Source organism: Mus caroli, chromosome 12 (genome assembly GCF_900094665.2).
Source record: "Mus caroli chromosome 12, CAROLI_EIJ_v1.1, whole genome shotgun sequence".
Classification (NCBI taxonomy): domain Eukaryota; kingdom Metazoa; phylum Chordata; class Mammalia; order Rodentia; family Muridae; genus Mus; species Mus caroli.
In genome coordinates, this window is record NC_034581.1 from 29,548,852 (window position 1) to 29,576,438 (window position 27,587).

At 47.6% G+C, this 27,587-nt stretch overlaps 1 protein-coding gene and 1 long non-coding RNA gene across 9 annotated transcripts in view; one reads left to right on the forward strand and one right to left on the reverse strand.

Annotated features, from left to right (window-relative positions):
• Nucleotides 1-1,503: 1,503 nt before the first annotated feature.
• On the reverse strand, nt 1,504-14,013 carry LOC110306417. The gene is made up of 4 exons (XR_003838425.1): nt 13,595-14,013; nt 7,408-7,570; nt 6,207-6,427; nt 1,504-1,531 (listed from the first exon to the last, which is right to left on the reverse strand). It is a non-coding gene; the product is annotated as an uncharacterized LOC110306417 (long non-coding RNA).
• A 141-nt stretch (nt 14,014-14,154) lies between these two features.
• Atxn7l1 (ataxin 7 like 1) overlaps nt 14,155-27,587 on the forward strand; it is a 218,800-nt gene continuing 205,367 nt past the window's right edge. For 7 of the 8 annotated variants that reach the window (XM_021178812.2, XM_029484852.1, XM_021178814.2 and 4 more), the window contains exons 1-2: nt 14,189-14,378; nt 14,898-14,966. In XM_021178812.2, the coding sequence (XP_021034471.1) occupies nt 14,198-14,378; nt 14,898-14,966 (250 nt within the window). In that variant the 5' untranslated portion in view covers nt 14,189-14,197. Of the gene's footprint in view, nt 14,379-14,897; nt 14,967-27,587 lie in introns of all 8 variants that reach the window. The other variant, XM_021178821.2, reaches the window with a different exon arrangement.

The following is a 27,587-nucleotide window of genomic DNA, read 5'->3' on the forward strand; positions in this document are numbered from 1 at the left end:
GTTTCTCCCTGTAGCTCTGGCTGTCCTGGAACTTGCTCGGTAGACCAGGTTGGCCTCTAACTCGGAGATCTTCTAGCCTTTGCCTCCCGAGTACTAGGATTAAAGGTGTGTAACACCCACCACCCAGCTACTATATATTTCTACAATTACTTTTTTTTCTGTTTTATTACTACAGTAATTTAATAATCTAAAAACTTTAATAATAGTGGAAAATAATAATCACACAGCAAACATGCTGTGTCCTTCCCCAGTAAGTTCTGTAAAGTCATCGCCGTCTATGGCCCACTCACTGCTATTTCCCCAAAGTCTAGTTGGTGTTGGGAACTTGATAGGTGCTCATTAAACATTTATTAATTGAATGAATAAGTGAATAACTATCTGTTTCTATGACCCCATAAGCTGTGCTACCCAGTCCCAGCTCTGGAAGCAGCACACTCGCCATGCCCCTTGAGGTGTACCCTGTTCTTGAAAGCATTGCAGGTGCATGTCACCTTTGCTGACAGCTTTGTCATGTCACATTTTTTGCTGATGTTGGGCTCTGGGGCTTTTGCACAAACAATACACTCAATGTGGGTCTTTTTGCTGACTTAGGAAGACAGTTTCCTCCCTGGTCAATCTCAACCATGAGTTTTGTTCCACGTTGCCAGCAGAGTTTAAAGCCCAAACCACGACTGTAGCTAAATCCAAAAAAACCCTCCTTGAACTTACTTGATCAAGAGCCTCACATGCTTACTTCCAGGTTAGCTCCAAGGCAGGACAAAAACAGCCAGAAGCAGCCTCCCCTGACAGAGGCTTTCCGTCCTTCCTCAGAGGAGTGTGTTCTGGCTCATGGACTCCACCACAGGAACTTTGCACGGACAGCGCCTTCCTCTAAGAAAACTTTCTCCAGTTGGCAAGGCTGTCTTGATATTTAGGGTTCAGATCTCAGGATGGCTGATCTGAAGGGCCATCTCTTTCCTAGTCCACTCACCCTGGAACTCTACTCCCTTGAAAGCATTGCTATAACAATGGTCACATGAGGGCTTTGAGGTTTCGAAAGTCCATACCAGGCCCAGGCTTGTGCTCTCTCTCTCTCTCTCTCTCTCCCTCTCCCTCTCCCTCTCCCTCTCCCTCTCTCTCTCTCTCCCTCCCTCCCACAGCCTGTGAATTAGGATGTAGCTCTTAGCTACTGCTCCAGTGCCACTAGGCTCCCCGTCATGAAGACAATGGACTAAACCTCTGAAACTGTAAGCAAGCCCTTACTTAAATGCTTTCCATTCTAAGAGTTTCCGTGGTCACAGTGTCTCTTCACAGGGACAGAACAGTGAGTAAGACACTCTCTGTGTATTACCTGTTCTTCACTCCCATCCCAGTGTAAACAGGGATGCCACTGTCCTTGTTCACAGCTCCTGTGTCTGGACCATCATGGTCACTCAATATCTATTCCCAAGGGAATGAATGTGACTCTACTTACCCAAAGTATCTTTAGACCCAGGCTTCTACTTCATCTCCAAGGAGAGCCCTGGGGCTACTGTAACAAATTACCATGGACCTGGAGGCATAAAGCAACACAGATTTATTCTCTAACATTTCTGGGAAGCCACAAGTTCAACATTTTGTTTTTAACCAGCTCAAAAACAAGGCCACATGCCCAGTACAGTTTGTATACAAGAACCTGGTCTTTGCCTCTGTAGCTTCTGCCGGCGGCCAGTGCTTCTGTGCTTGTGGCTGCCTCCCATCACAAGTAACTTCAAGTCTTTTTTGTGCACCATCTTACATCACCCTTGCTCTGTGCGTGTGCCACTATAAATTCCCCCTCAGCCTTTCTCTTCTACTGGGTACACAGGATAACATTTACTGTCTAAGGAGCCAACCCAAGGGAATCTTAGCAGATCATCTCTGCAAAGACATTGTTGTACAATACTAACATTCAACATTTGTAGGGTTAATGGATGGCACCCGATGTCTTCAGGCCACCAGAGATGCCTAGCAGCTCTGGAAATCCCTTTGCAGGATGGAGACACGTGTTTTGAACTTCTGCAGGCCCTTCTGACAGGGTCAGCCTTAAAGAAGAGCTCAGCAAAAGCTTTGTGACTGAGTGTGCATAGCAGGTGCTGCTGCTACTGCAATCCCTCCCAGCTCCAACCTCAAAGGGGAAAAAAATGTCAGGGCTCCAGTTTCCACCATGGAAGTGGCTTCCCACTCTCTCCCCCCTCAGCAACCACAGGAAGCTCCTCATTAGAGGCTGCTACTCCGTATGCTGCCGGGGACCTCCCAGGGTCAGCCTACAGGGCCATCTACCCTGCTGCAGGGCACACAGTCCACTCTTGCTGTCTGGGACTCAGAGTAGGCTGGGCTGCAGTGTGATGGCTCCCTGATTCCAAATAGGAAGACACCACCGGTGGGATGAGGGTTGAGGGGGGCGGGGGGGTGTGTGTGAGAAATTGACATTAGCCTGTTTCTCTCAAAGGTACCATTCAGGTGATTGGTGGAGTGCACAGGAAGTCCTTCCGCCCTGGTTCTGACTGTCTCCACAGTTGCTACAGAACCTGGCTCTCTGCTGGCAAAAACAAAACAAGGGAGTCTTAACCTTCTTCATTGTTCCCATAATCCCTCATCCAGACACATCCTGGTCCCTGGTCCTAGTCTCAGGGTTCCCTGAAGTCAGTAGGGGTATTTTGCACTCTGGACCTGGTGTCTTTGCCCCTTAACCTGGCAGCATTCTGCCCAGATCTCAATGGCCTGGGTTTCACACCTGCCCTGCTTGGTAGCTGAGGCCTCCCCTCCCTCCTCCTGCAGGAATAAGAGGGCTGATAGAATGGGAGAATGGGAGGCTGTCAGGGATTTGTAGGTGGGGGAGGATTCTCTTCTCTCCCTGGGCCTAGTGTAGACAGGGAGGTCCAAAGAGCAAGCAGGACGACCATGTCTAACTCTGAGAGCAAAGACAAGGTCTTAGAGGTCCATACATGGCTTACCCCAGGGTTCAGAGAAAGTCTGATTCGTAACAGCCCTGGCTGGAACGGGGCATGCATTTGGGCCGCCTATCATCCTCTGTTGTGCCACAGGAGACCCAGAGAAGCCATGCCACTGGAGAGCGGAGCTACAATAAGCTGAGGCTATTTGTGATTCGTGTTATTGCTGGTGGGGATTTTGAGAGTATAGAATTGTCTCTATGAAGCTCATCAAAGGGACAACATGATTCATTCTGAATAAATCCTATACAAGCCAGACCCGTTGCTGCTTCCTTGCTGGCCCTCCCTAATGAAAGGACACAGCTTTTCAGTGGAGGGGAAGAATGTATACAATGTGACTTCTCTGTGTGTTTTTGCAAAGTGACTAAATGCCTTCAGAGAGATTTCCTGACCTACAGAAATAGGAACAAAACCTAACCCTCACCCCAGCCATGATGCCCAGGCTGTGACATTTGAAAATGGAACTCTGGTGTTTGAACGGGTCAGGCCAGACTGACAATTCTATGGTTTACTTTTGTTAAAATATGTGGTCTTTTAAAAAAAGTATATAACTGGGCTAGGTTATGGTGGTGGTGGTGGCGGCGGCGCATGCTTTTAATCCCAGCCCTTGGGAGGCAGAGGCAGGTAGATCTCTGAGTTTGAGGACAGTCAGGACTGCACAGAGAAATCCTGTCTTGGTCTCACCCCCACCCCCGGATTTAGTGGTGCACACTTCTAAGCTCAGCCTTGAGAGGGGCTAAGGAAGGAGAATTAGAGTCTCAAGTCTTGCTTGGGCCTCCCAAGTGCAAGGTCATCCTGGGCAGCATCCAGTGAGCCCCTGTTAAAACGCAGAAAGGCCTGGAGTTGTAGCCTGGCGGCAGAGCATTTGTCTGGAATGTGTGTGGCCCCTGAGTTCAATCTCCAGCACTACCAAAAACAAACAAACAACAACAACAACCACAACCACAAAACAAAACAAAACAAAACAAAACAAAACAAAACAAAACAAAACAAAACAAAACGAGAGGTCGATACAGCATAGATCACGGGAAAATGGGAATTCGGACACACTTCAGCAAAATTTAGCAATTTAAAAAATTTAAATGAATATTCCCTTGACTTGGTAGTTTCATTTACAGAAAAGCCTCTTTAAAAATAACCAGGATACCTTTAAACACAGCACTTGGAAGGCAGAGGCAGGAGGACTTATGTGAGTTTAAGTCCAGCCTGGTATAAAGAGCAAGTTCCAGCATAGCCTGGGCTACACAGAGAAATATTGTCTTGAAAAGAGAAAAAAAAAATTGTGTAGCTATTCTTTTTAGTATTTCTGGTTATTCAATTTATTTATTTTCTTTTTGAGACAGTATTAATCTGTAGTAACACATTTCAAAATTCAAACTTAAATGCTCATAACTGGGGAGTAAAGATGTTATAGTTCAACACTATATCATTGACTTGAATACTGTGCTTGCGGTGACTGTCTAAAAAGTGATTATATTGGCCTACATGCCTTAGGGTTTTGTGGCTGGGAAGAAACACTATGACCAATGTCATTCTTATAAAAGAAAACATTTCACTGTGGCTGGCTTACAGTTTCAGAGGTTCAATCCATTATCAGGCAGGAAGTATGGCAGTGTGTAGGCAAACATGGTCCCGGAAGAGTCGAGGGTTCTACATCTTGATTTGAAGGCAGCCAGGAGACTCTCTTTCATATTGGGCAGAGCCTGAGAATAAGAGTCTCAAAGCCCACCCCACACAATGACACACTTCCTCTAACAAGGCCACACCTTCTCCAATAATACCACACCTAATAGTGTCACTTCTCATTGGCCAAGCATATTCAAACCACCACACTATATTAACTATGATGGTATATGTATATAAGTATATAAAAATATATAGTATGTTCATATTCATGTTCATATATGTAGCTATGGATTTTCTAATAAGTTAAGTATTTTAGTTTGCAGAATGGGGATCTAAATGCCTATAAACATGATTGACAGGTAGATGGTAGAGAGATAATGTGTGGATAGCAATAGGCTACCAACATATCAAAATTCTAACATTTATTTTAGGCAGATGATTGTTCTCATTTAGGCTTTTTCTTCCTATGGAAAAAAATTGATAACAATTGTTCTCTATGCAAGAGGGAAAATCTGACTACTTCAAACAGGTGCTGTGTGATTCTGGCAGCTATTCTTTAGCCAGGACATCCTTTTTTAGCCAGTAACGAATCGCAGCACAAACACAATAGTTGGGGGACATAGCTCAGAACTGGGGTTGGCTGAGAATTTACTCTCTAACCTAGAATACTTCTGGGTGTGCAAGGAGAAGCTGTTCTTTTTGCTCTTGGTTTGACCAGCTCGGGCCCCTGGTATCTGAGACACTTGGTTGCCTAATCTGAGTGACTGTTCCCTTCTCTCCGTCTCTGAATCCCCAGGGCTGGAGATTGTGTTGGGACCACCAAAAGGAGAAACTTCAGTGTCTCTATAATGTGGTTGTAACTGAGTGTTACGGAGTCTTGAAAAACTCATCTTTCTCACCTTGGATCAGCACAGCCCTAATGTTAAGATTTCCTCTTGAGAGAACTGTTCTTTGTTTTGAGACAGGATCTCATGGGTCCCAGGCTGACCTTGAACTCCTGCGTGGTTGAGGATGGCCTTGACCTTCATGTGCCACCACATCTGGTCCATGCAGTGCAGGGATTCTAGCCCATGGTCTTCGGCAGGCAGGAGGTCTCAGCTGACAGCTTCATCTCCAGCCCTTTGAAGTCAGACCAACTGAAAACGCTGTCTTCTTACCCATGTCACATGACTTCACATTGTGATTGTAGCCCTGAGGCCCTGCAGAATTCTCTCACCCCTATCTGGACCACCCTTGGGACTTGCCCGCTGTCCACTGAAGGCTGTCACTATGGTAAACTACCATCTCTGTGTCTCAGGCTGGTTGTTAAGGTAGCCACTGCCCCTGCCTGCAGTGCTGAGCCACTATGTCACCATCTATTTATATCAGCGAGGCATGTCCTGCTCAGATCAGCTTTCTCTTCTCCCAAGCCTTGGCTACTTCAGGGTGGCCACCATCCCACTCAGGCCCCTGTGTCATTTATCTTCTACATATCAGACAAGGGGAGCCAGTCTGATTTTCTGGTTCTAGAAAATGAGGTTGTTATTTCCTGAGATACCCCAGGTTGATCTAACTGGGGCAGTTACATGACATGACATTAACTGAGACAATTCCTTTAGTTGATCAGTATCTGAATGGTAAAATACTTACTTACGAGAAATTATGTACTGCCGTTTCTTTTTTCTTTTTCCTTTGTTCAAAACAAGCTCTTGATACATAGCCTAGGGTGGCCTTGAACTTGTGATCCTTCTGTCTCAATCTCCCGCATGCTGAAATTTCACACAAGCCTCACCATGCAGGTCAGTAAGGACTTCTTAATAGATGCAATCACTATGGTCTTTCTTCCCTAAAATCTCACGAGGTGGTTCATACTAAAGACAGAGAACAAGGTGAGAACAGAATGAGGGAGGGGGCGGGGAGGTTTGTATAGATGAGGCTATACAGGTACAAGGAACGAACGCTGGGGCAAGCTGAGCTAACCCATCCCGTGGCATCGTTCCCACATCACGGTGGCATTTTACTCATAATTTGACTCTCCCAGGATACAAAGCGACATGGAGCCCACCAGCTGATTGATGTTCCAATACCCACCTCTTGGCAGAGTCCAGCCAATCCTCGGGCTCCATCACTGCCGGAGCCGAGCAAACAGTTCAATCAATCCTGGGTCAATCTGTAATTGAAACCACACACACTGCCCCTCCTCACTGTCAAATTTATTAAGCTGATGTATGTTAGTGTCTCCTCCTAGTCCTGCATAGGGCGAATCAAGCAACAGTAGAACCAAGGCCCCTTATCATTCCGTGACCCAAGGCATTGTATCTTTCGAGCAGGAGCATGAGAGAGTTCTTGAGAGACAGCCAACCTAAACACTTCCCTGGAGACTGCTCTGTACCACACGGAGCACTGGCCCTGTGTGGTCACAGGGAGTGACTCTTGTTCTAGCAAAGTGTAAAACTCTCAGTGGAGCTGGTGACTCATCTACAACGCCGTTCCTTCTCCGGTCCGTGTAGCCCATCGTGAGCCTTAGAGAGCCTGGACATTCCCAGTGCCACCTCGCGGCCATTTTCCAGGCAGGTGGTCATAAGAAATCTACAATGCCTGTGATGTGAATAGCAGAAAGAAAAGGTGCAGTTGCGGAGTGCATTGCGGCAGCACTGGCCTGGCATTTGATATCTAGGGGGTGGGGGAAAACAATGGGAAGGAGCTTCCCTGATGGAGTCAATTTCATAATCCATGAGCTGGCGATATGAGCTGCTTGTAGTATTCTGCCTAAGCACCAAGCAGCCCTCGATTTGGAGTAGGAAAGCAACAGCCTGCAAGTAACCAGGCAGCAAGAAGATGCTGTACTTACATGGCTATGTCCCCTTTCATTCCTCAGGCACCTTCCAATCCATAGCAGTATTTGCATCTTCAAATGCTGTCAGTGAGCAAGGTTTAGGTCTCCTAGTTGTGGTAGGGTGTGATCAAAGAAGCCCACGCTGGCAAAGCTGTTGCTGAGGCTGGACATTCACTCTCTGAAAATGCACGGAAGAGAGAGGGAGTCTGCCACTAGCAGCTAACATCAGGCTCTCCAAACCCACCTCCATCAGTTTGGCCCATGGAGGCTGCCTTGAGCTCAGGGAAAGATGCGTATCCAGTTTATACTGGCTTCTACTAGATGAGGACAGAACCTCCCTCCCTCCCCAACACACACACACACACACACACACACACACACACACACACAATTACAGCATCCCAACAGTCTCCAAACATGGTGGCAAGCACTTCCTAAAGGAAGGCAGCTGAACAGACCATGACTGAAAGACCAAGGCCTACATGAGAATTAAAATGTTTGACACCAGCATCACACAGAGAATGAGCAAGATCTGCCCTACCCATGGAGACCTGGACTTGACCCTCTGCTCTGACTGCTCTGTAGTCTGAAAGTCTCCAGGCTTCTGCTCCTTGTCATAGGCCTGTGCTCAAGGCCTGCTCCTTGAGAGAGTATAGAGCAGGTATGAGGGAAAGGTGTCAGGAGGTGCTGGCCACTGGGTAGCAGCTGCCTCCTGCATCCCAGCAAAAGCCCTTCTCACCAGTGATGGTGTCGTCTCAGCACAGGGCTGGTGTGAGAGAAGGCTAGTGCTCCCATCCTTCTAAGTGCTCCCATCTAAGTGTCAACCTGAGACTTGACACCCCATGTCACAGTAGTGGCAAGGACTTCCTATGGAAAGCTTGAATCAGGAAATGAAGCAGCAGGACAGAAAACCTTCTAAGTGAGCATTGGCTAGGAATGAGCCCAGAGCCACCTGGCTGGCGGCCACCCCAGCAGGCCTCTCCTGGTTGCTGAAGGCCTGACTGAAAGCCACAGGCCCACTTGCTTCTCTCCCTTCCATGTCCCCTCTTAGATCCCAAACACCCAGCACCACTTGAGCCTTATTTCTCTCCTCTAGCCACAGCCCAGCTTTTTCCTTCTGGATTGACTGGCAGATAGGCATGTCCAAGCCTCACCTCCTATCTTACGACTCACCCACACTGAGCTAGGGGTTGTCTTTTGGATATTAGAAGACAAGAGCACACATCTCTCCAGGTCATAGATATTTAATTTGGAAAATGCACCTCGGGACCATCTTTGCGGAGACTTATGTTGGCTGTGGCTACTGAGCCTGGGTGTATGGGATGCATTTGCATGGGCTAGGGTACATTTCTTAGGAAGACCCCTGATCGGGCCTACTTCCACGATGACTGTTGCCACATACAGGTCACACGCTACACTGTCATACAGAGAGCAGGGCATGAATGCATGTTATGAAAGCAAGACATGGGTGTGAATGGAGTCACGAGACCATCATGGCCGAGCGCAGGGAAAAGGCACTGGAAATGGGACAAAAAGGGCAGCTCTGACCTCACAATGCTGAGCAAGTGTGTGATAGATCCCTGCAGCACCTGGTGCTGAAGGCAAAAAAAACCAAAAAAACCAAAAACTTTTACATTGTGTTTGTGAGGCAGAATCTTGCTATGTAGCCCAGGCTGGCCTGGAACTCACAATCCTGCTGCCTCAGTCTCCCAAGGACTCCAGGCGAAATTCACTTTTTTTCGCCTTCTAGCTTCACCAGAAGAACCGTATCTAAATGTGAAACAAAAACCTGCCAAGCATAAAGAGAAACGGTAAGACGAGACCCATGGCTGTGAGGACGAGCAGTTTCCTTAAGTAAGACACAAAGCAGAAGGCTCCAAGGAGAAGTCCTGGACAGCTAAGTACTTTGGAAAAAGACAATTAACAGGGAGAAGTGGCAGCGTTTCTAAGCAGGCAGGATGCTGTGTGTCTGGGAGGCATAGAAAATTCCTTCAAATCAACACAAAGGCCTCAAAATGCCAACAACAAATCAACAGACACAGCAGTTCAAAGAGCGAGAATAAAGTGCACATTAAAAATGCTTGAAAACACCCAAAATGAGGGAAACGCGAGCAAATAAGACACGCTCCCCTCGTACTGCCAGGAGCTAGCATTTTGAAAATGTTGAGCATTAATAAGTGTGTGAAGAGACGGGTACGGCTACACGCTCCAGGGAGTCTGGACTAGTCAGCTGCTTAAAAGACGATCTGGCAAGGCTGTTAAAATGGAAAGCGCACGTACCTGGCAATTCTAACTCAGAGTGGAAATGCTCCCTCCTGTGCCCACCAAGCATGTATAAAAATAAAAGTATCGACCACCTTCTCCTTCATAAAACCAGAACTCTAAAATAGCTATCAATTAGGCAATAGCTAAAGGAACGCTGGACCATTGTGTGGAATAGTATGCAGCAATTAAAAAGAATGGGTATCCCATACATAATGCCATGTGACAGTACATATGATAAAAGCAGGCCTGGGGGCGGGGGGCAGGGAGCAGGGGGATGAATCAGTTGGTAAAGGTTTGTGAAGATCTGAGATTTCCAGAAACCATCTTATAAAGCTGGGTGTGGTGACCCATGCTTATATCTCGGTTCTGGGATAATGAAGATGAGCAGATCTCTGGGGCTTATTGGCCAGTAAGCCCAACCCAACCATCGAGTCCCAGATATCACCAAGAGACGGTTGTTTTTAAAACAACAACAACAACAGCAACAAAACCAAGGTGGACAGCTCCTGAGAAACAGCATGTAGGGTGTGCCTCTGGTCTTCACACACATGTGTGTGTACATAACCCCCAGGCAGAAACACAGAAAGGAAAGAAAAATGTGCAGGAAAACTGACCATAAAATTCACCTTTTAAACATACACAGCAGTATCCTTACACCTATAATAATAGATGTGTCAGTAAATGTATTGAAAATGGTTTGGAAAATGGTATCAGGTTTGGGGACAGACTAGCACCTCCTTAGACTTCGAGCCACAATAAACTCGCCTTAGTTATGGTTTTATTGCTGAGATAAGACATCAACACCAAGGCAACTTATAAAAGACCTTACCTGGGGCTCACAGCTTCAGAGGGTGAGTCCGTGTTGATCACGGTGGGGGGCAGGGCAGCAGGCATGGCATTGAAATCTCAGCCGAGAGCTCACATCTTGAAATACATCCACAAGACAGAAAGAGCTAACTGGGAATGGCTGGGCGTTTTTAGCCTCAAAGACCCCCCACCCCAAAGTGATATACCTCCTCAAACTATCCCACACCTTCTAATCCTTCCTACATAGTTCAACCCGCTGGGGTCTAGGAGTTCAAACCAGCACAAAACCCTTCCATTTTTAAAGTAGATCTGTCAAAGTGAGAAGAGTAAACAGGAGAGAGAATGCCCAAGGCGCTGTGTGATAGGAATCTCTGTGATCCATCCTTTCATTATCAGAAGGAAAACAATTTTCAGAATTCAATATTAAATTTCTTTTGTAAGGAACAAGAAATCTGAAGACAAACGCAATGTATAGAGATCCCATTTTGCTCTCTATTAAGAGACCTTGTCATCAGTGTTCTCAGTGGAAGAGTTTCTGCGGGGTCTACTCTGTACTGGAAGGTCTATCCTGTGCTGCCAGACAGTAATGTCTGGGACAGAAGTTTCAGAGTTTCTTCTAGAAGCAATCACGGTCAGAGGGCTGGCCTCTTTCCAACTGCCAGATGCTATTCCCAGCATCTCATGCATCCTGACTAAAGAAACAGGCCGCACGGAGTGGGAGGCCAAGGCGGGAAGATTGCAGTGAGGTCACAGTGAGTTTGAGGCCATCCTGGACTATAGTGTGATACCCCATTTCAAAACAAAACAACAAAACAGAAACAAGCAACCAAAACCAAAACCAATGCAACAACTGAGAGCAAGTGAGGGAGGGGGAGAGAGGGGAGGGAGAGGGAAGGAGAGAGAGAGAGAGAGAGAGAGAGAGAGAGAGAGAGAGAGAGAGAAGAATCATGATAAACATGTCTATGAGTCACTATGTATCAGGCCTTATTTATCTGCAGGGCTCAGCACCCTGAATTTTCCCTAATACATCAACTTAAAGAGAACAGCAGCTTTGGGTGGCCATTCACCAGATCAAAAAGCTGAGGTTCAGTAGGATTCAGGACATTCAATCACATGCTCACACTGCCGCCTATCTCAAGCCCTAGCCCAGGCTCCCTCAAGCTCCCCTCCCCCCACTACATTAAGCAATGAGGGCTGGCTTTGTTTCAGTGAGTACACGTATATCAGTTTTCAACTTCTTCCCAGGTGAGCTAAGGGGTAAGAAAGGGCTACCACTGCTCCTGTGGTGGCCCTGGCAAGTGACAGTGGTTAGGAACAGGGCAGGATCCACCAAGTCCGAGCCACAGGGAGGACAGAACTCTTTTGCATATCCTAAGAGACAGGAGCCTGTTGACTCTGCCAGGGGCAAGGGGACTGGAAAGCAGAGGACACATTCCCATGGAGGTTGACCTGCCCTGCCAGAATGCCAATGTCCTGGGTTCCTGCAGTTCTACTTATCAAAAAGAGTCTTCTCATCATGCTGGGCTCATTCATGGCTGGGCTCTAGTGCTATCAGTCAACAAAGAGCTGAAATCCCTCCAACTGGCATTCCTAGGTGGTAAGGAGGATTTCTGATGTTAGTCCTGTTTCTAATCCATCACCAGGCAGTGAGGTAGGAAAAACAAGCAATATGGTCCAACCAGTATGGTGGGTGGTACACTTGCCTTCCATGTGCTGAGAAATCTTAGAGAAAAAATGAATGGTGTAGGTAGCAAAGTCCTCACAAATTGAGATGTTCAGAGAAATTTAGCAAGAGTGGCAGATGGGATAGATGGATTCATTTAAGTCGAAGACTATTAAGCAATTTGGGGGACATGTTTGAATGGAACATGTTGGTTTTTTCCTAGCTGCCTCCAGCTAGCTCCCAATGATGGTCCTAGTAGGACACAAGACGTTACACAGCTAAGCCACACCTACGACCCACATATGCTTACGTTCACCCAAGGTACTGCATGGTCCCCTTTCCTAGGCAAGACCAGACCTCAGCTTACTATAAGATCTTCCCAATTTCTAATATGCAGAGCAGATTCCGTTTTCTTGGTTACACATTTTTTTTCTGATCACTCTTAGCTCATTTCAACTTCCGCCAAGGAACTGGCCCAGCTGTGAAAGTCCATACCCTTGCCACACTGGTCTGGGTCACTGTACACGTGCCTGGCTTCCCTGAAGAGCTAAGCATGATCGTTCTCCAGCTGCAGCTCTGTGAAGACCAGGATGGATCTCCGTCTCTCTCTGACCCTGGGCAACCAGTCCATGAGAAACAATGTTATTTAAAAGGATGCATGGGTGAAGTAATATCAGGTACAGCACCTGGCTCATCTAAGATGTCAAGGTCTGAGAAATATTTCCCAAACCACAAGTATTTAAAGTAAGGTAATTCCTTACCCACTGGCACCTTAGTTAGGTAGCAATGCATCCAAAACCTGAGAATTATCCATGTCCGATAGAGGCAGGCCCACTCGCACACACATCACAGCTGAAAACAAGCCTCTAGAGGTTCCTTCACCGCCCCCATCCTAATGCAGGTTTTGTGGTTCATGGTGCTGAGTGCCAGGACATTCCAGCTCAACCAGAATACAGCTCAGAATTAAGCAACGCTTCAGTGTGGAGCAGAAGGGCTCCCGGGGACAGCAGTGGTAAGCATGGAAGGATGCTTCACAAATAGAAAAGTTATTGATTACGGGGTAAGGGTGTCTTTACAGTTTAGGGAATTCCTAGTAAGCAAACAATTTTAAAGAGGTAACAGACGTGTTAAGGTCTCATTTACCAGCCCTTAGGGTCAGAAGAGACATCTCAAAGCGCCACGCGTCTACACACCTGGCAGTCAGGTTCTTAGGGGATGCAAAGTCCTCTGGCCAACCTGCATGCTCTGTGGAAGTGCTGGGTCTGCGAGAGGGGCTTAGCATCACCCAAGAGCCTTGAGCTCGCTCTGTCTCTGGTGTGCGCGGAGCAAAGTCTCCGCAGTGGCTCTACCAGCTGGGACACACAACCATCGCACAGATCCCCGGGAACACCAGAGACAAAATGATTTTGGAATTTTGCCTGCTATGAAGCCAAGGATGGAATGATCACTCCCCTTGCCCCCACTCACCGGTTTCTCGGAGTTATGTCCATTTCCCCTTTGCTTCTGCCTCCTGAAGGCATCTGCGAAGAGACCGGATTCCAAGGCTCACCGAGAGAGGAGACAGGGTGAAGTGGATGGTAGCTGGGAGGTGTACTCTCTAGAGTCCCTGCTCTACCCTGAGAGCTAAGGATGGAGGGGTGCAAAACAGCCGATTTCGTTCCCACTAAGCCTCCGGGATCCTTCTAGGACGTCGCACGGTGGGTGACTGGGACTCTGGGAGGAAGGGACTTGCAGCGAGCAAAACTTTCGGTCCTCCAGTGGCGACTGGACGAAAGAACCTGTGCTTCTTCCCGGGGTCGCGCCAGGGTTGCTGGCTGGACAGGGCGGCGGGGCGCAGCATCCTGGCGCGAGGCGACCCTGCCCGGCTGAACCCGCGGCGCACTCAGGCTCTGCTCTCAGCCTGCCCGACTCCGCGCTCTCCCCAGCCCGGCGCACACGGCGCCTCTCTGGCGCCCCCAGCGGCTGCACGCAGCACAGCAGGGCCGGGCAGGGCCGAGCGCGCCCCGCCTCCCGCCTCCTCCGCCGCCCTCCTCCCCCTCTCAGAACACTCAATGTCGGAACGTTCCGAAGATGACGTCGGAGCGTTCTCGAATCCCGTGTCTCTCGGCTGCTGCTGCCGAAGGAACAGGGAAAAAGCAACAAGAAGGAACAGCAATGGCGACACTGCACCGCAAAGTGCCCAGTCCGGAGGCGTTTCTGGGCAAACCCTGGTCCTCCTGGATCGACGCCGCCAAATTACACTGCTCCGACAGTAAGAACCCCACCGCCTGTTCCTCCTTTTATTATCCTGTAACCTTTCCATTCACCTAGAGCCACTGGGAAAAAGTGTGTGTGTGAGAGAGAGTGGCCCCCGGCGTCCTCCATGCTTCTCTCTCTCTCTCTCTAAATAAATACACACAGACACAGACCATCAGAGCACAGAGAGGCCCGGCTGCCAGCAAAGCTGTCTGTCTGTCTGTGCCTGGCTCTCCGGGGCAGGCAGCCTGCGGGGTGGGCTTTAGCAGCCCCACGGTGGTGCCTGTTTAAAAGGCGACTCTGTTGCTGCTTGCATAGTTTTTTTTTCCTTTCCTTTTTTGGGGGTACCTATCTGGGCCAGGTAGATGGAAAGCCAGACTCGGGAGAAAATGTTGCATTGTCAAAATTTGTAAGATTTTCAGATACAGTATTTAGATCGATCTGTTTGTCAATAAACACTCTCCCTGCCCCCTTGACTTTGGCATCCCCCCCTTTTTTCCTCATTTTCTTTTTTCCTTTTCTTTTTCATCTGCAGATGTAGATTTAGAAGAGGCTGGAAAAGAGGGTGGCAAAAGCAGGGAGGTTATGAGGCTTAATAAAGAAGGTAAGTGGAGCTCTTGGCATGTTAGTGTTAGCTTGTGTGGCAGAGTCTTCACAGGCTTTGGAATATAATGTGAATTGTTCTGCTGGGTACAGAGTGACTAAGGCTTGTCAGAAATTGAGCACGCCCAGGTGACTACTGCTTCACTGTTAACTTCCTTCTTCGAAGTATAAATACAACTTGTGGGGGGGGTCTTTCAGTGTGGGGGAGGCAGTGGAAGGCAGAAGTTTACTGCACTCCGCTGGAGTCCACATTGGTCTCTGCCATTCTCCTTGGAGCACCATTGGCCAATGGTGGTGGTGGGGTTTGAAATCCCTGAGTGAGGAGGCATGGGGCTCCCTTCACAAGCATTCCAGCCTCCCTTGTATGTAAATTCACAAGTTTTAATGAACCCCACATGGTCGGTCATTCCGGCAGCTTCTCCACTCTCACTGAAAACCGTTGCACATGGCAAGCCTTGGCTGCAAGTAGCATTTTGTTACTTGTTGCTGGTCATGGTCACAAACTGTAGGCAGTGACCAGGGTTAGGGGTATCAATATGTGCAGATCTTTAGCCTGCACTCTGACCCCTTCCCCCCAAAATCTGTGCTTCCCAGCATGAAAATATGATACCTGAAAGGGGACACATTGAACAGACAATGATCTCAGATCTGGCATGTGAGTGAAGCCATTATGCCAGGCCTGGGCACACCATACACCTTTGGTTGTTGTAAATCAGTGATCCTTGTTTGCAAGCCCGCCATTGGTCACTCTGGCCTCTGGCTTCAAATGGAGCCACTCTGGAGGACCCACTTTTTGCTTAAAGAAAGGATGGGTTCATTTGAATTGTGATGCACTATCTGGAGTCTTGTATGGAGAACTGGCCGGAATTGGTGGTGGGAGGGAGTCACGGAGGGGCCGGAGGAATTGATGGGGGATGTCAAAAAAGTTCAGACGTTACTTGACAGTAGGAGCATTTTCTCATCCGCGGCGAGTGGAGAAAGCCATTCGACTCTGCAGCCTAGTCCACTGGTGAAAGGGGATGTTGCCCACAGAGGTGGATGAGACCTGCTTGGAAAGTTGGGACTTGCGGACTGACACCTAGATTGCCGATTTTCAGTGCCACACTATTTCTTGACCGTCCAGTAAGACGAATCGCTTGTGTTTCAGGAAAGAACGTGGACATTAAAACATTTACATTTTAACTCAAGGGCTGTTCTCTGGCACTGTGTTTCTGCTAATTAAGTACTTGGGGAACAAAACATTATTCTAAAGATGTTTGCCTCTAAATATCTTAGCGTGATCTTGATGCGTGTGTTTAGGATCCTCGGGGGAGTGGCGTTAAGTGGGCTTCTTACAAGTGGCAGCTTATTGGTGCTAAATGTTCATGTGTGTTGGCAATGGAAAGGGATCCCCAGTGGTCGTCTCTCTTCCCAGGAAACTCTTGAGGTCTTGAACCTCTTAGAGAGCTAAGCTCTCAGACCACCAGTACTGTATGCTAAAGTTGTCTCAAGGCTGTGGCGTGCACGGGATTGGCATGTGGCAGGCCAGCGTGATGAGTTAGGACCATAACCCACAAAATTTATCTTCCAGCCCCCCCATCGATGTCAGACTGCTCTTGTTCTCAGGTTCTCCTTGCTGCATGAGCAAGGGAGAATGAAATGCTCTCCTTCGCTCAGAAATCATAGTCTTGCTTCTTCTCTCCTCTATCCTGTGAGGGTACAAGGATTTGCTTCGAATTGAATGTGTTTGCAGGAGGGACATCCTGTTGCTGTTCAGTGTCCCAAGCAGTTGGCTTCTATAGCCAGGCATGGACTTAATCTCTTTGTTGTGGGCCTCGTGGAGTGGCCTTGGGTGACAATGAGGAATGAGAAGTTCCTGAGGTCTTCCTAGTGTGGGAATGCAGCTTTTCTTACAGAGAACATGTGTGTAGCAAGTGCATGTCCCTTGGTAAGAACTTAAGAGTTGGGCAGAGGCTTGGTGTCACAGTGTGGTCACATTGGGCCCCCTTGTTGGAGTCATCAAGTGGGAGGCCTTAGGGTGGGCCGATACTTGTGAAGGATGATTGCAGGACACAGCGTAGCCCTTGTGGGACTCTGTGCATCTGTATTTATGAACATACATGCCTGGCCATGGTGCTGTTGGCTAGAAGCAGGTCTTGAAGAAGAAATAGGGTAATAAAAGAATAAAAGTTTAGGGTTGTAATTGAGAAATGGCAGGACATACTGTTGCAGTGCCAAGTCTATAACATAAAACCTACCATTGTAAGCGTTCCTGAGCACATAGCCCAGTGGTATTAAGTATATTTACAGTGTCTTACAACTGTCACGAGTCTTCATTTCCCGGCCTCTTTACCGTCTCAGCAGACGTAATCATATGTGCAATGATTTCCCATGTCCCCCAGCCCCTTGGTCCTGGCATCTTCCATTCCCTTTCTGCCTCTGGGAAGGTTCCTGTTCGAGATTCTTCACGGAACCTGACTCCCACGACGATATTTGCCCTTCGTGGGTTGAGCTTGTTTCTCTTAGCAGAGTGTTCTCAGGGTTCATCCATGTTACATCGTGTATTAGTTCAGGCCTTTTCAAGGTAGAGTCATGCTCCTTTTGGCATCTACTACTCATCCATTGGGTGTGTGGGCCGTTTCTACCTTTTGACTGTTGTGAATAGTGCTTTTCTGAGCATCAATGTGGTACAATCATTTTTCAGACGGGAAGTTAGGCTGGAAATATGAAATTGGAGTCATTTTGCCTCCCGAGCTTTCTCGCCACTGCTGGGGCAGATACTGCAGGCACTGGCAGACTTTTTGAGTAACCTGGTAGTTGACATCTCCTCCTGCATCCCTTCCTTTGCTTTGTCACCTATGCTGAGGAGGGCCTGTTAGCTGGATGCTCTTTGAATTGCAAACTGTTGCTAGTTCTCTTTTGGCCTGGGCTTGTGAGGGTTGCCTTAGGGCAGCTTCACTGAAAGACTAGGAGAGAACTAGGGAGAACTGGGAGCCAACCTGGCACTCAGGCCCTGGGGAGAAAAAGGCTCACTTCTCTGGGTTGATCCTATAGATGTAAAGCAAGGGTTTGGGACTAACTGCCCTCCATAGTCACTTTGAAACCTCTGTACTCAGGCTTTCCTAGAGAATGTCTCAACATTTAAAATACCACCATGCCGAACAATCTGCCTCTAAAGAAACTTTAAAAACAAAATAAAACAAAAACTCATCGCATTTAAAACAAACAAAACATCTTAAATGATTTCAGAAATATTGAGAATAACAGGGTATATTTTCTCAGTTTTTAAAAAAAGTTTAACTCAATATAAACAAAACAAACAAACAAATGAAAACAAACCAACAAAAAAATCCAACTGGACTGTGTAATCTGCTTACTAGAAACAGTTGTGAATAGTTTGGGGCATTCCGGACCTGCGTCCAGACCACAGGAGAAGAGAGGGGCTGAGTCCCGGAGCCCACAGATGTGAGGGGCTGCATCCAGACCTTAGCAGACAAGAGGGAAAGACTCTCAGTCCAGACCTCACAGATGTGAGAGACCCAGTCCAGACCCCAGCAGAGGAGAGGGGTCTCAGTACAGACTACAGAGAAGTATAGGCCTCAGGCGAATGTCTGCCACAAATGTGTTCTTCCCGTTTGGTCTGAAAAGCCATAGCTTTCCTCAGAGGAGGTTCTGAGGAGCCCTGCTGGCACACTCATCATGAGAACTGTGCTAACTGATAGAAAATTCCAAGGAAGGCCATTTTTCTGTGCTAACGCTGTATATCACACTATTTTACCCAGCCAGGTAGGTGTGGCCGGAAGACGTTCCCCAAGCCAAAGTCTCACTCAGTTGGGGAAGATGTTTTCATTACTAGGGGTCTCAACCAAACTGCATGCCCTCTTTGATTCCTTTTTATTATTACAGATATTACCATCATTTATTACTGAAACTAGTTCTGTATAACTAGGTATTAGTATAATTACCATGAATTTTTAAGTCATCTGTGATTTAAAAAAAAGTCATGTTGTATAAAGAACTTCAATTTTAGAGCAAAGTGCATTATAATTTTATAAAGCTTAATGATTAAAAACAATTTCTTTGGACATAGAGTATTTCATATATTAGTTAAGAAGCGGGTTTTGTCAAAGGCAAGAGAAAACTACTTAGGCTTCTGAGCATGAAGAGGTTTTCTTTTTCTTTTTCTTGTTTTTCTTTCTCCTTTCCCTTTCTGATGGCTTCGGAGGTCTACAAAAATACTTTTCAAATGATAAGTTGTTTCATTTCATCACAGAGAAAAATAAGTTCTCCAGGGACATTTTCTGGGCCTTTTGGACTTGGGCAGTAGACTGTGGTTCCCAGCATTTCATTTGGTGGAGGTAAATGTGAAATGCATCCAGTCTCAGAGAGCGCCGGAACAGAGAAAGCTTGCTGTGGAAGGCCCAAGTGCTCTGGAGAGCCAGGAATGTGGAGTGGGCTCTGCCTGGGCTCAGAGTTTAGGGCTGAGAAGGACCGACCAGCTTAGGGAGGAAAATGGCAGCTGGCCTGGGAAGATGATGTATTCTTATGATCCAAGGGAGGGAAGCCAGAGACAAGCCATAGAGATTTATGGGAAACTATCCGCAGCTTCTTTATCACTACACAGACAACTCTGTTATCTATGCTAATGGAGACGGGAAGGCCTTAGTCTGCAGATTACACAGATAAACCTTATTTTCACTGTTAATTCTAACTTCACTCTCTGCTGTACCTGCCTTTGCTGGAAGTAGCAAGATGCGTTCCCATTGGCCTTTCGTTGGCATCTCCGTTGCCTTGGGCTTAGAAGGGAAAGCGGGAGAGCAGCTCAGGTGCTTCAGGTTAAAGGAGAAAAGAAGTGATGTATTGGAAAAAAAAGGTTTCCCAGCCGACCTGCAGAGGGTGGCTGAGCTGAGGATGGGCGGTTGGAACCAGCCACTCCACTTGGGGAAATAGGAAGTTTTTGGAATGAGAGTCTCTCTATACTAACAAGGAATTCCATGTACCCAGATCCTGGGTAGAAAGCCAGAAGAAATGTGGCTTCCCTTCCTTCCAGAACAGGAAGTTAGACAGAATCCGCAGGCTTGGAAACTGGATATAATAATTCCTTAAAGGCGTGAGTTGGATCAGGCCTTCATCTCTAAAGGAATAATGAATTGTTGTTGTTGTTTATTCTTTAGCTTTGAAGGCGTAGGCCTTAAATTCATCTAAAAATTACTTCAAAGTAATCTCCAAGTTATAAAAGCCAAGAGTCTTATATATACTTTACTGGAATGTCTCTTGCTCACCCATTTGTTTTGGTATCTTTCCAGAGATAGCCTGGGTGCATTGAAGTAGATACATGTGTGTACTTTCATATCTCCTCAGACTGTGAGACCATGCTCCTCACTATGGTCTAGCATCTTGCTATTTCTCAGTCTTGGAGGACCGAGTGTCTGTTAGTATAAGGGTGCTAAGTACAGTGTAAGGCCTTGGTCTCCTGGGGTAGCTGTGTATAGGAAGGTGCTGGACCTTTTCAGCTTCCTTCATACACTGGAATTGACCCCTTGTTGTGCCTGCTCTAGGCAGACAATGGGACACAGTAGTGACAGACACAATGTCTCTTCCCCAAGAGCTCTTCCTTCCTGGCTACAACTACAGACACCACAAAAAGCCACAATGATTGTGACATGTGTCCTGACAGAGAAAGCTGGATCGCTGTTGGAGAACATGAGAGGAGGGTCAGATTTAGGTTAGGCCCTCTCAGAAGAAATTTTACTTTGGCTTAAATCCAAAGGATGAATGGAAGTTCTCACTGTGTGTAGCTGGGTAAGGTAGTGTTGGAGGGAAACGTCTATGTGAAGGCTCAAAGGGCATGTGACTATGGAATGTTCTAGAAATTAAATGGTTTTATTGCTGGAGTGAAGCCAGCAGAACAGAGAGGAACGCCTGTTTGCCCACCAGCAACACTGCTGACATTTTAAGCCAGGTACCTCTTTGGGACAGAGACCGTCTTGTGCATTATAAGATGTACAACAGTGGCCTTTGACCTTTGGCTTCTAGTAGTGGCCCTTCACACCTCTAAGCAGAGACAGCATGAATGTCTCTACATGTTCCCCAGGGAGGCATCGTCACCTGGTAGGGAGTCACTAGAATTAAGTGACGCCGGAGAGATAAGAACACAGGAAACTACTGAGAAATGAATGCAGAGATATTTTGCTACTATTTCCAGTGTTTGGGCCTACAGCCCATATATGAGTCAACCCTACCAAGTGCCCAACAGGTCAAATGGACTGTGGCTCTTGGCAGTGCTGTAGCTAAGTTGAAGAGTCTAAGAGAGAGGGCTTGGTGGCTCCATCTCTAGTTAGCAGTGAGAACAGTAGGGTGCAGGTCCTGTTCTGACTGGCCCAGCCCTGCCTCACTCGGGCGAGAGGAGGATTCTGATAATGATGGCATTTATTATTCAGTGGCCCCTGATGTCAGAAGCACCCTGGCGGAGCATTCAGATTTCAGTTTATATTGAAAGTCAGGCTGGAAGTACAACTGGCGCTCTCTGCAGTTTGATTACCCGTGGGATCTGCCTGAAATGGGGATGAGCAAGAGAACAGAAGATCTGGCTTCAGGATCTCCACGCTAAGGACTGGGAAGCGTGGAGGGCAAGGCCAGGCCTGGCTCTTGAAGGCTTCTGACATATGTGTCCCGTGCTTCGCAGCATCATCTAAGACTATACGGCCATGTTGACCGCTTTCCATCACTGGCTGGCAGGAGCCTGGTGTCTCTGCTGCACAGCTGATGGGAGAAAGTTAGGCAGGTTAGTTTTTCCATGCTTCTCTGTGGATTATGGTCCTGTCCTCTGGGTTGGCCTTCATTTGTGGCTTCATCCATGACATCCTTCTGAGTGGACATCCAGTGGCAGCAACCAACCGTAAGACCTGGTCCTAATCAAATCCTTTTTATCTGACGACCTCTAATCCCCCTCTAAGCAGTCTAGTGTTTCCATCTGGGCAAAGTTATCCTTCAGGAAGTCAAACGTGGCTGTCATAGAAGCTATGTGCTAGCCCATGGCTTGGACCTCTGCTGAATATCATAGACATTGAATGGTAAGAGCAGACTTCTGTGTGTCTGTCTCTTCTAACTCAGTCTAGTGTCCTGCCATGACAGGCTCCCGGCTCTGTACTATGGCAAGGCTCAGACTGGCTACCTCTGCCAAATGGACCTCACTTTGAACCCTGTTACACTGGCACTGATAGTGAGGACTTGGGCAGGCCCTTCCAGCAAGTGGGCCGACACTGAGGCTTAGGATCCTATGAAGCTGAGGGTTTCGCTTGACTTACTCAGTTCCTGCAAAGAGAACCAGAATTCCCCAGTGGATAGAGCATTTGTTCTCATGTAGACAATCTATCCTTCTGGTTTTTTGGTTTGTTTATTTATTTGTTGTTTTTCCCACAATTCCATCTTCCAATTTTAAGGGGTGCTGTACTTAACGTAAAGAAGAAAACGAAATGCTTGCCAGGGCAGAACAAACTGGTACCAGGTCACTCTAATCGGGAAGATACAAGCAAGTCGAGGACAGACTCTTGGAACACACAAGTGGTTATACTGATTCTGTATGTACTTCTGCAGAGCAGATTCTGCGTTTGTGGACATTGATGGTAAATGACACCCTCAGCAGGGAGCAATGTGACCTGCCCCACTACCCCAGTAGGTCATAGAGTCCTGGAAAAAGCAAACGGGTGACAGCGTTTGTAGTGGTAGATGGTAGGTGGGTGGGACGCCTTCCCTTACCATGGTGGTGTTCAATTCTTTAAAAAAGTATATTGACCAAGATTGGAAATTCAGCTCAGCGGTAGAGCATCTGCTAGCATGCACAAGGCCCAGGTTTCACTTCCCTGTTCCCCATCCCCAACCCCCTCCCGGCCTCCAAATATGCTGGCCTCAAAAGGATGGATCCTGCCGGTGTTCATGTCTGTGAGGTTCCTGGAGGAGTAATGTTTGTGTAGACAGAATAGACTGGTACATCATGGTGGCTGAGGCTGGAAATGTAAAGTTTGGATTCAATGGGCCCAAAGTTCCAGGTATAGGGGCTAAAATGGTTAGAGATGGTGTGGAAGTATGAATGTATTTAAAGCCACCAAACTGTGTACTTAAAAATAGCTACAGTGGTTAATGCTATGCTGTGTATATTTCACTACACACAGAGAGTTCATTGGCATGGCAGCCTTGGGAGTTTCATGCAGCATTATTTAAATTTTGACTCAGCCATTTCCCAGCTGTGTGTTAATTTCAGATTTAATTTCCTCATTTTCAGAACGGAATAATAGTTCCTCTCAGAGTTGCTGTAAAAATAAATGAGATACTATCTGGCATCCTATAGGTACTCAGAAATGTGAGCTGTGGTTACGGTCATATTATTTTTACCACATACTCAGGTCCTCTTCTTTGTCTTATCTGAGCTGCCATTTCCAGGGAACAGATTGTATCAAGATTGTTTCAGGAATGGGTCAGGACACTGAATGTGTACCAGATACCAGGCCAGATGTGTGTGTTGTCATTGGGTCCTCCTGATCACCCTGTGAGTCAAATCCTGTTCATAGCTGAATTTTAGAGAGTAGGGGAGGGGGTGTTGAGGTTCAGAGGTGTTGAGTCATTTACCCAGATGTGAGTTCAGCTGAGAGATGGGGGAGCTGGGATTCGAACACTGAGTCCGGCTGATTCCAGAATCTCTACTTTAATCAGGGTTGTGATGTCTCTCATTCTTGGAACAGTGTGGGACTGAGGCAAGGCAGAAGGCATCTATGTACTTAAGGTACACTAAGAGGTGCTCATGTGAGCTTCTGCAGGCGTAGAGCAAGGACCTTCTTAAGTGTTGCATCTGGACACCTGGCTTGCCGCATCTAGCCCAGCTGTGTCAGGGGAGTGTGTCCTTTTAGCAGAATGGTGCAGAGAGACTAGCTGTCTGTCCCCCTTGCATCTGTAAGACCCACGGCTTCCCATCAGGCTTTCCATCAGCCATGGGCGTTCTCATCCCAAGGCCCCAGCTTTGGGCCTGTGTGGTCAGGGCACTGGCCCCAGGGAGGCACAGAAGCTGATGCAAACTGTTCCTTTTTAGAAGAAGGTGTTAGCAAGGATGGTTGCCAAGCAACTCCAGGGCCATCTATCTACAGCGATGATGTCCCCCCTCCCCACCCCCCCCCCTCTTTGAACATCTTCTAGGCTGCTGTTCAGTTTGCTCTTGGCGTTGGGATTGTTAGTATTTTCATGAAGGGTGCGCTCCTTTGGATGACGGAGTGCAGATAGCTTTTCAATACCTGCCACATTCAGGGTGTCCTTTTGATGGTGATATGCCTGCTAAGTGGGTGTGAAAGTCCTTTGCCTCCTGCAGCCACAGCATGCCCTGCCCTAGCTGTTGCTGGCTCTGAGGGGCAGTGATAAAGAAGACTTTGGACTGGAGTGGCTGAGAAAGACCCAGAATGCACCTCCCACATGAGCACAGGGTGAGGTAGCCATGTTCAGCTCCCGTCAGTCTGGATTTCAGCTGCTGTTCACTAGCAAGGCCACTTGAACAGTGTATATGTGATGCTCTCACTGGCCCCAGAGATGCTGCTCCTTGCTTCTCCCCACCCCCACCTCATTTGAGACCAGAGAATGGCTAGCATGTGATGTTTCTTCAGTACTGTTGCCATTGCTGCAGTCCCCTCCTCTGTGTGGGATCTTAGGCACCCTGGCCTGCTGACTGTTGGTTTGATTCCTTTTTAGTTTTTATTTCCCTGGTAAACGTCAGGGTGCCTTTCGTAGTGTCACACCCAGACTAGGAGGAAGGAAGTGAGTCACTGGAAAGTGTCACTGGTTACCTTGGGGTAAAGAAATCCCTACCTATGAACAAGAGCGCCGTTGACCTTGTCCCCATCCTCCATCCCATCCCCCGAAGCCTCTCATGTCCTGTTCTGTTCTTCCTTACCATTCGCTGCAGAAGAACAGCAAGACCCAAACAGGACATGTATGCAGGTGAAGGCTCCCACGTCCTGTGGCTGACACAAAAGGCTAAGTGGCAGAGACAGGCCCAGAATATACAAATCAGGTCTGAACAGATTAAGGGTCTCCCTGGTTGGTCTCCAAATGGAGTAACTGGGAACTTCTATCAATCAGATGTGTCTAACCTTTGGCCTAGGATCTGAGTGCATCCCAGGCTAGCCACGACTACAGCTCAACATGTTTGCGGGCGGCAGTGTCACGACACAGTGTCAACAGGTTGAATATTCCTGCTTTAGACAGAAGAGAGCCTGAGGGCTGTGGGAAGGCCGTGCTTTATAGCATGTGTGCTTTTATATCATGTGTGCCTCTTATTTGGGAGTGGTTCTGGCTTCTACTTCCCTGGTTTCCATCCTGGGCTAGCCTGTTCTCCATACCCCAGACTGATATACTAGCTTAGTATTCAGTATTTCTGTCTCCCCCTCCTCTGCATACCACTTCAAAATTAATCTCTCCCAAATTAATATCTATCAGGTGTTCAATAAATGAATATTTTCCATTACTTCCCAGATACCGCAGTTCTCCAGGTCCTGCAGTCAGGCCCCACCTAGTCCAGCAGGTAGAGTGCGCCTCATAGGAGTCTTGGGCAGCCACACTTGTTCCTCGTCTGTCTCTGCTTCCCTAGTTCCCTCCCTTGTGATCATATCCACCTTTTGTTTCAGGACCAGCTTTAACCTGGAAATCTCTTCCCCACATCTCGCATGGCAGGCTGTGTGGCCTCTAGGTTCCCCGGGACACTGTGCTGCAGGCTGAATCCACAATGCATTGGGCCCTCAACTGTTTAATTCCTCCCACCATTCCATGAGTGCCAGAAGTCAAACTTAGCTCGTCAGGCGTGCATGACAAGTGCCTTCCCCATGGGATCATCCTGTAGTGCCAGGAAGTTCCTCTTTTAGCATTCAGAGGTAACCCCCAGCCTGCATCTTCCCATTCAATGTCAACATTAAGGTTGCTCACACAGAAAAAGATGGTATGCCACCAGAGTCACCTGTGCACACACCATGTAGACGAAATCAGTGGCCTGTATTGTGCCTTGTCATTGTAAATGTATATATAAAATTTATAATTTACACATATATGTACACATACATACATACACACATATACATCATATATATACATATATATATATATGTATATGTATATATATGTAACATTTTAAAATAAGTTGCAGGCCTAATGGCATTTCACCTGTTTGTTACTCTGTCACATCCTGACTTGTTTTCGTGAGCTAACACATCCGAGTTTTCAGAGCTTCATCTTATAAAATCGTGCTATGCATTGCAGAGGTGGGTTTCCGTCTGCAGTGAGCGCCACACCTGTGTGAGGACTGCTCTGGCACTCAGTGAAATCCCCGTTTCACAGCAGGGAGTTTCTCAGGACCCCCTTAGCATCCATCAGTGGTGGCTGCCAGGATTCATCATTTCTTCACGGGGAGAAGGATGACCGCTTACAGATTCCGTGCCTCTGACCTACTTTTTCCCACCAGCATTCGTCAGTGAAGAAGGCACCACTCTTTTAGATTCCACTTAAAAGCTGGAGTGGGGGCTTTCCCTTTAATTACTAACTTTCAGACATTGGGTTTGAACACCACGATTCTTAAGCTGGTGGAGAGGGCAAGACTGAGGATTGGTGTGCTGGCATTTCAAGATGTGTGTGTTGTGAAGATACAGTCATTGCGGAAGCTCAGAGACAGGGGACGCTCCAGGAAGAACGGTGCTAGGGGTTAGTAGAGCCCGAGTTTTAAAACATTATGAAGCATTACCCCACACACTCAGGGGACCCTCTGCTTTAATTTGGGGAAGGAAGAAGATAATTACACTTGCAATAAGCTGGTTCTTACCTTCCAGTTGGAGAATTTAGGCTGGCTTAGGTGAGCCACTGAGGCAAATTGCAGACTCGGGTGAATGGAACTCCTGTGTGTTAGGAAGCCAGGGTGCTTCCTGTAACCCTGACTCATCAGGAAACCGCTGAGCACCCAGGAAGTGGGTGACACGGGGCTGGGTCCTTTGTGGGGTACGAGGGGGAAGCCTCGGCCACTACCCTCAGGAACTCACCATGCAGCTCACTGGGGTCCCTGACACTGCACAGAGAATGGAGTGGGATTCAAGATCTCCAGTGATAAGAAGAGAAAAAGACTTCAGTTTATGGTCAGCAAGACCTTTGATCTAAGGGAAGGACTGCTTGACTGTGGCTCTGCGTGGAACACAGTAAAGGGTGTGTTGTAGAAGCCAAGTTCTTGTAGGTAGGTAGGAAGGAAAGAAGGAAGGAAGGGAGGGAGGAAGGGAGGACACTTTAGATAGAAACAGCAGAAATGGCTGGGATATGGAGAGTCAGTGTTCCAAGGGAGAGTTACAAAGGCCTTTGGAGAGCTGTGAGTTCCCCAGGAAGCTGCTGTTGAGGAAAAAAGTCATGGTGAAATTCATCAGGACCAAAGGGAAACCACAGCTTCATCCATGGGATGGACCACTGCAGGCTTGCATGGGCACTGCACAGAAGCACCGCCCTTGGTTCAGAAATTATTATATACATCTGGCCTTTTCTATTTGGGGTCCTAGGGGCCGATCTCTCTCCCCTCCCCTCCCTCTTCCATCCTCTTCCCTCCCTTCCCCTCTCCCCTCCCCTCCCCTCCTTTCCCTTC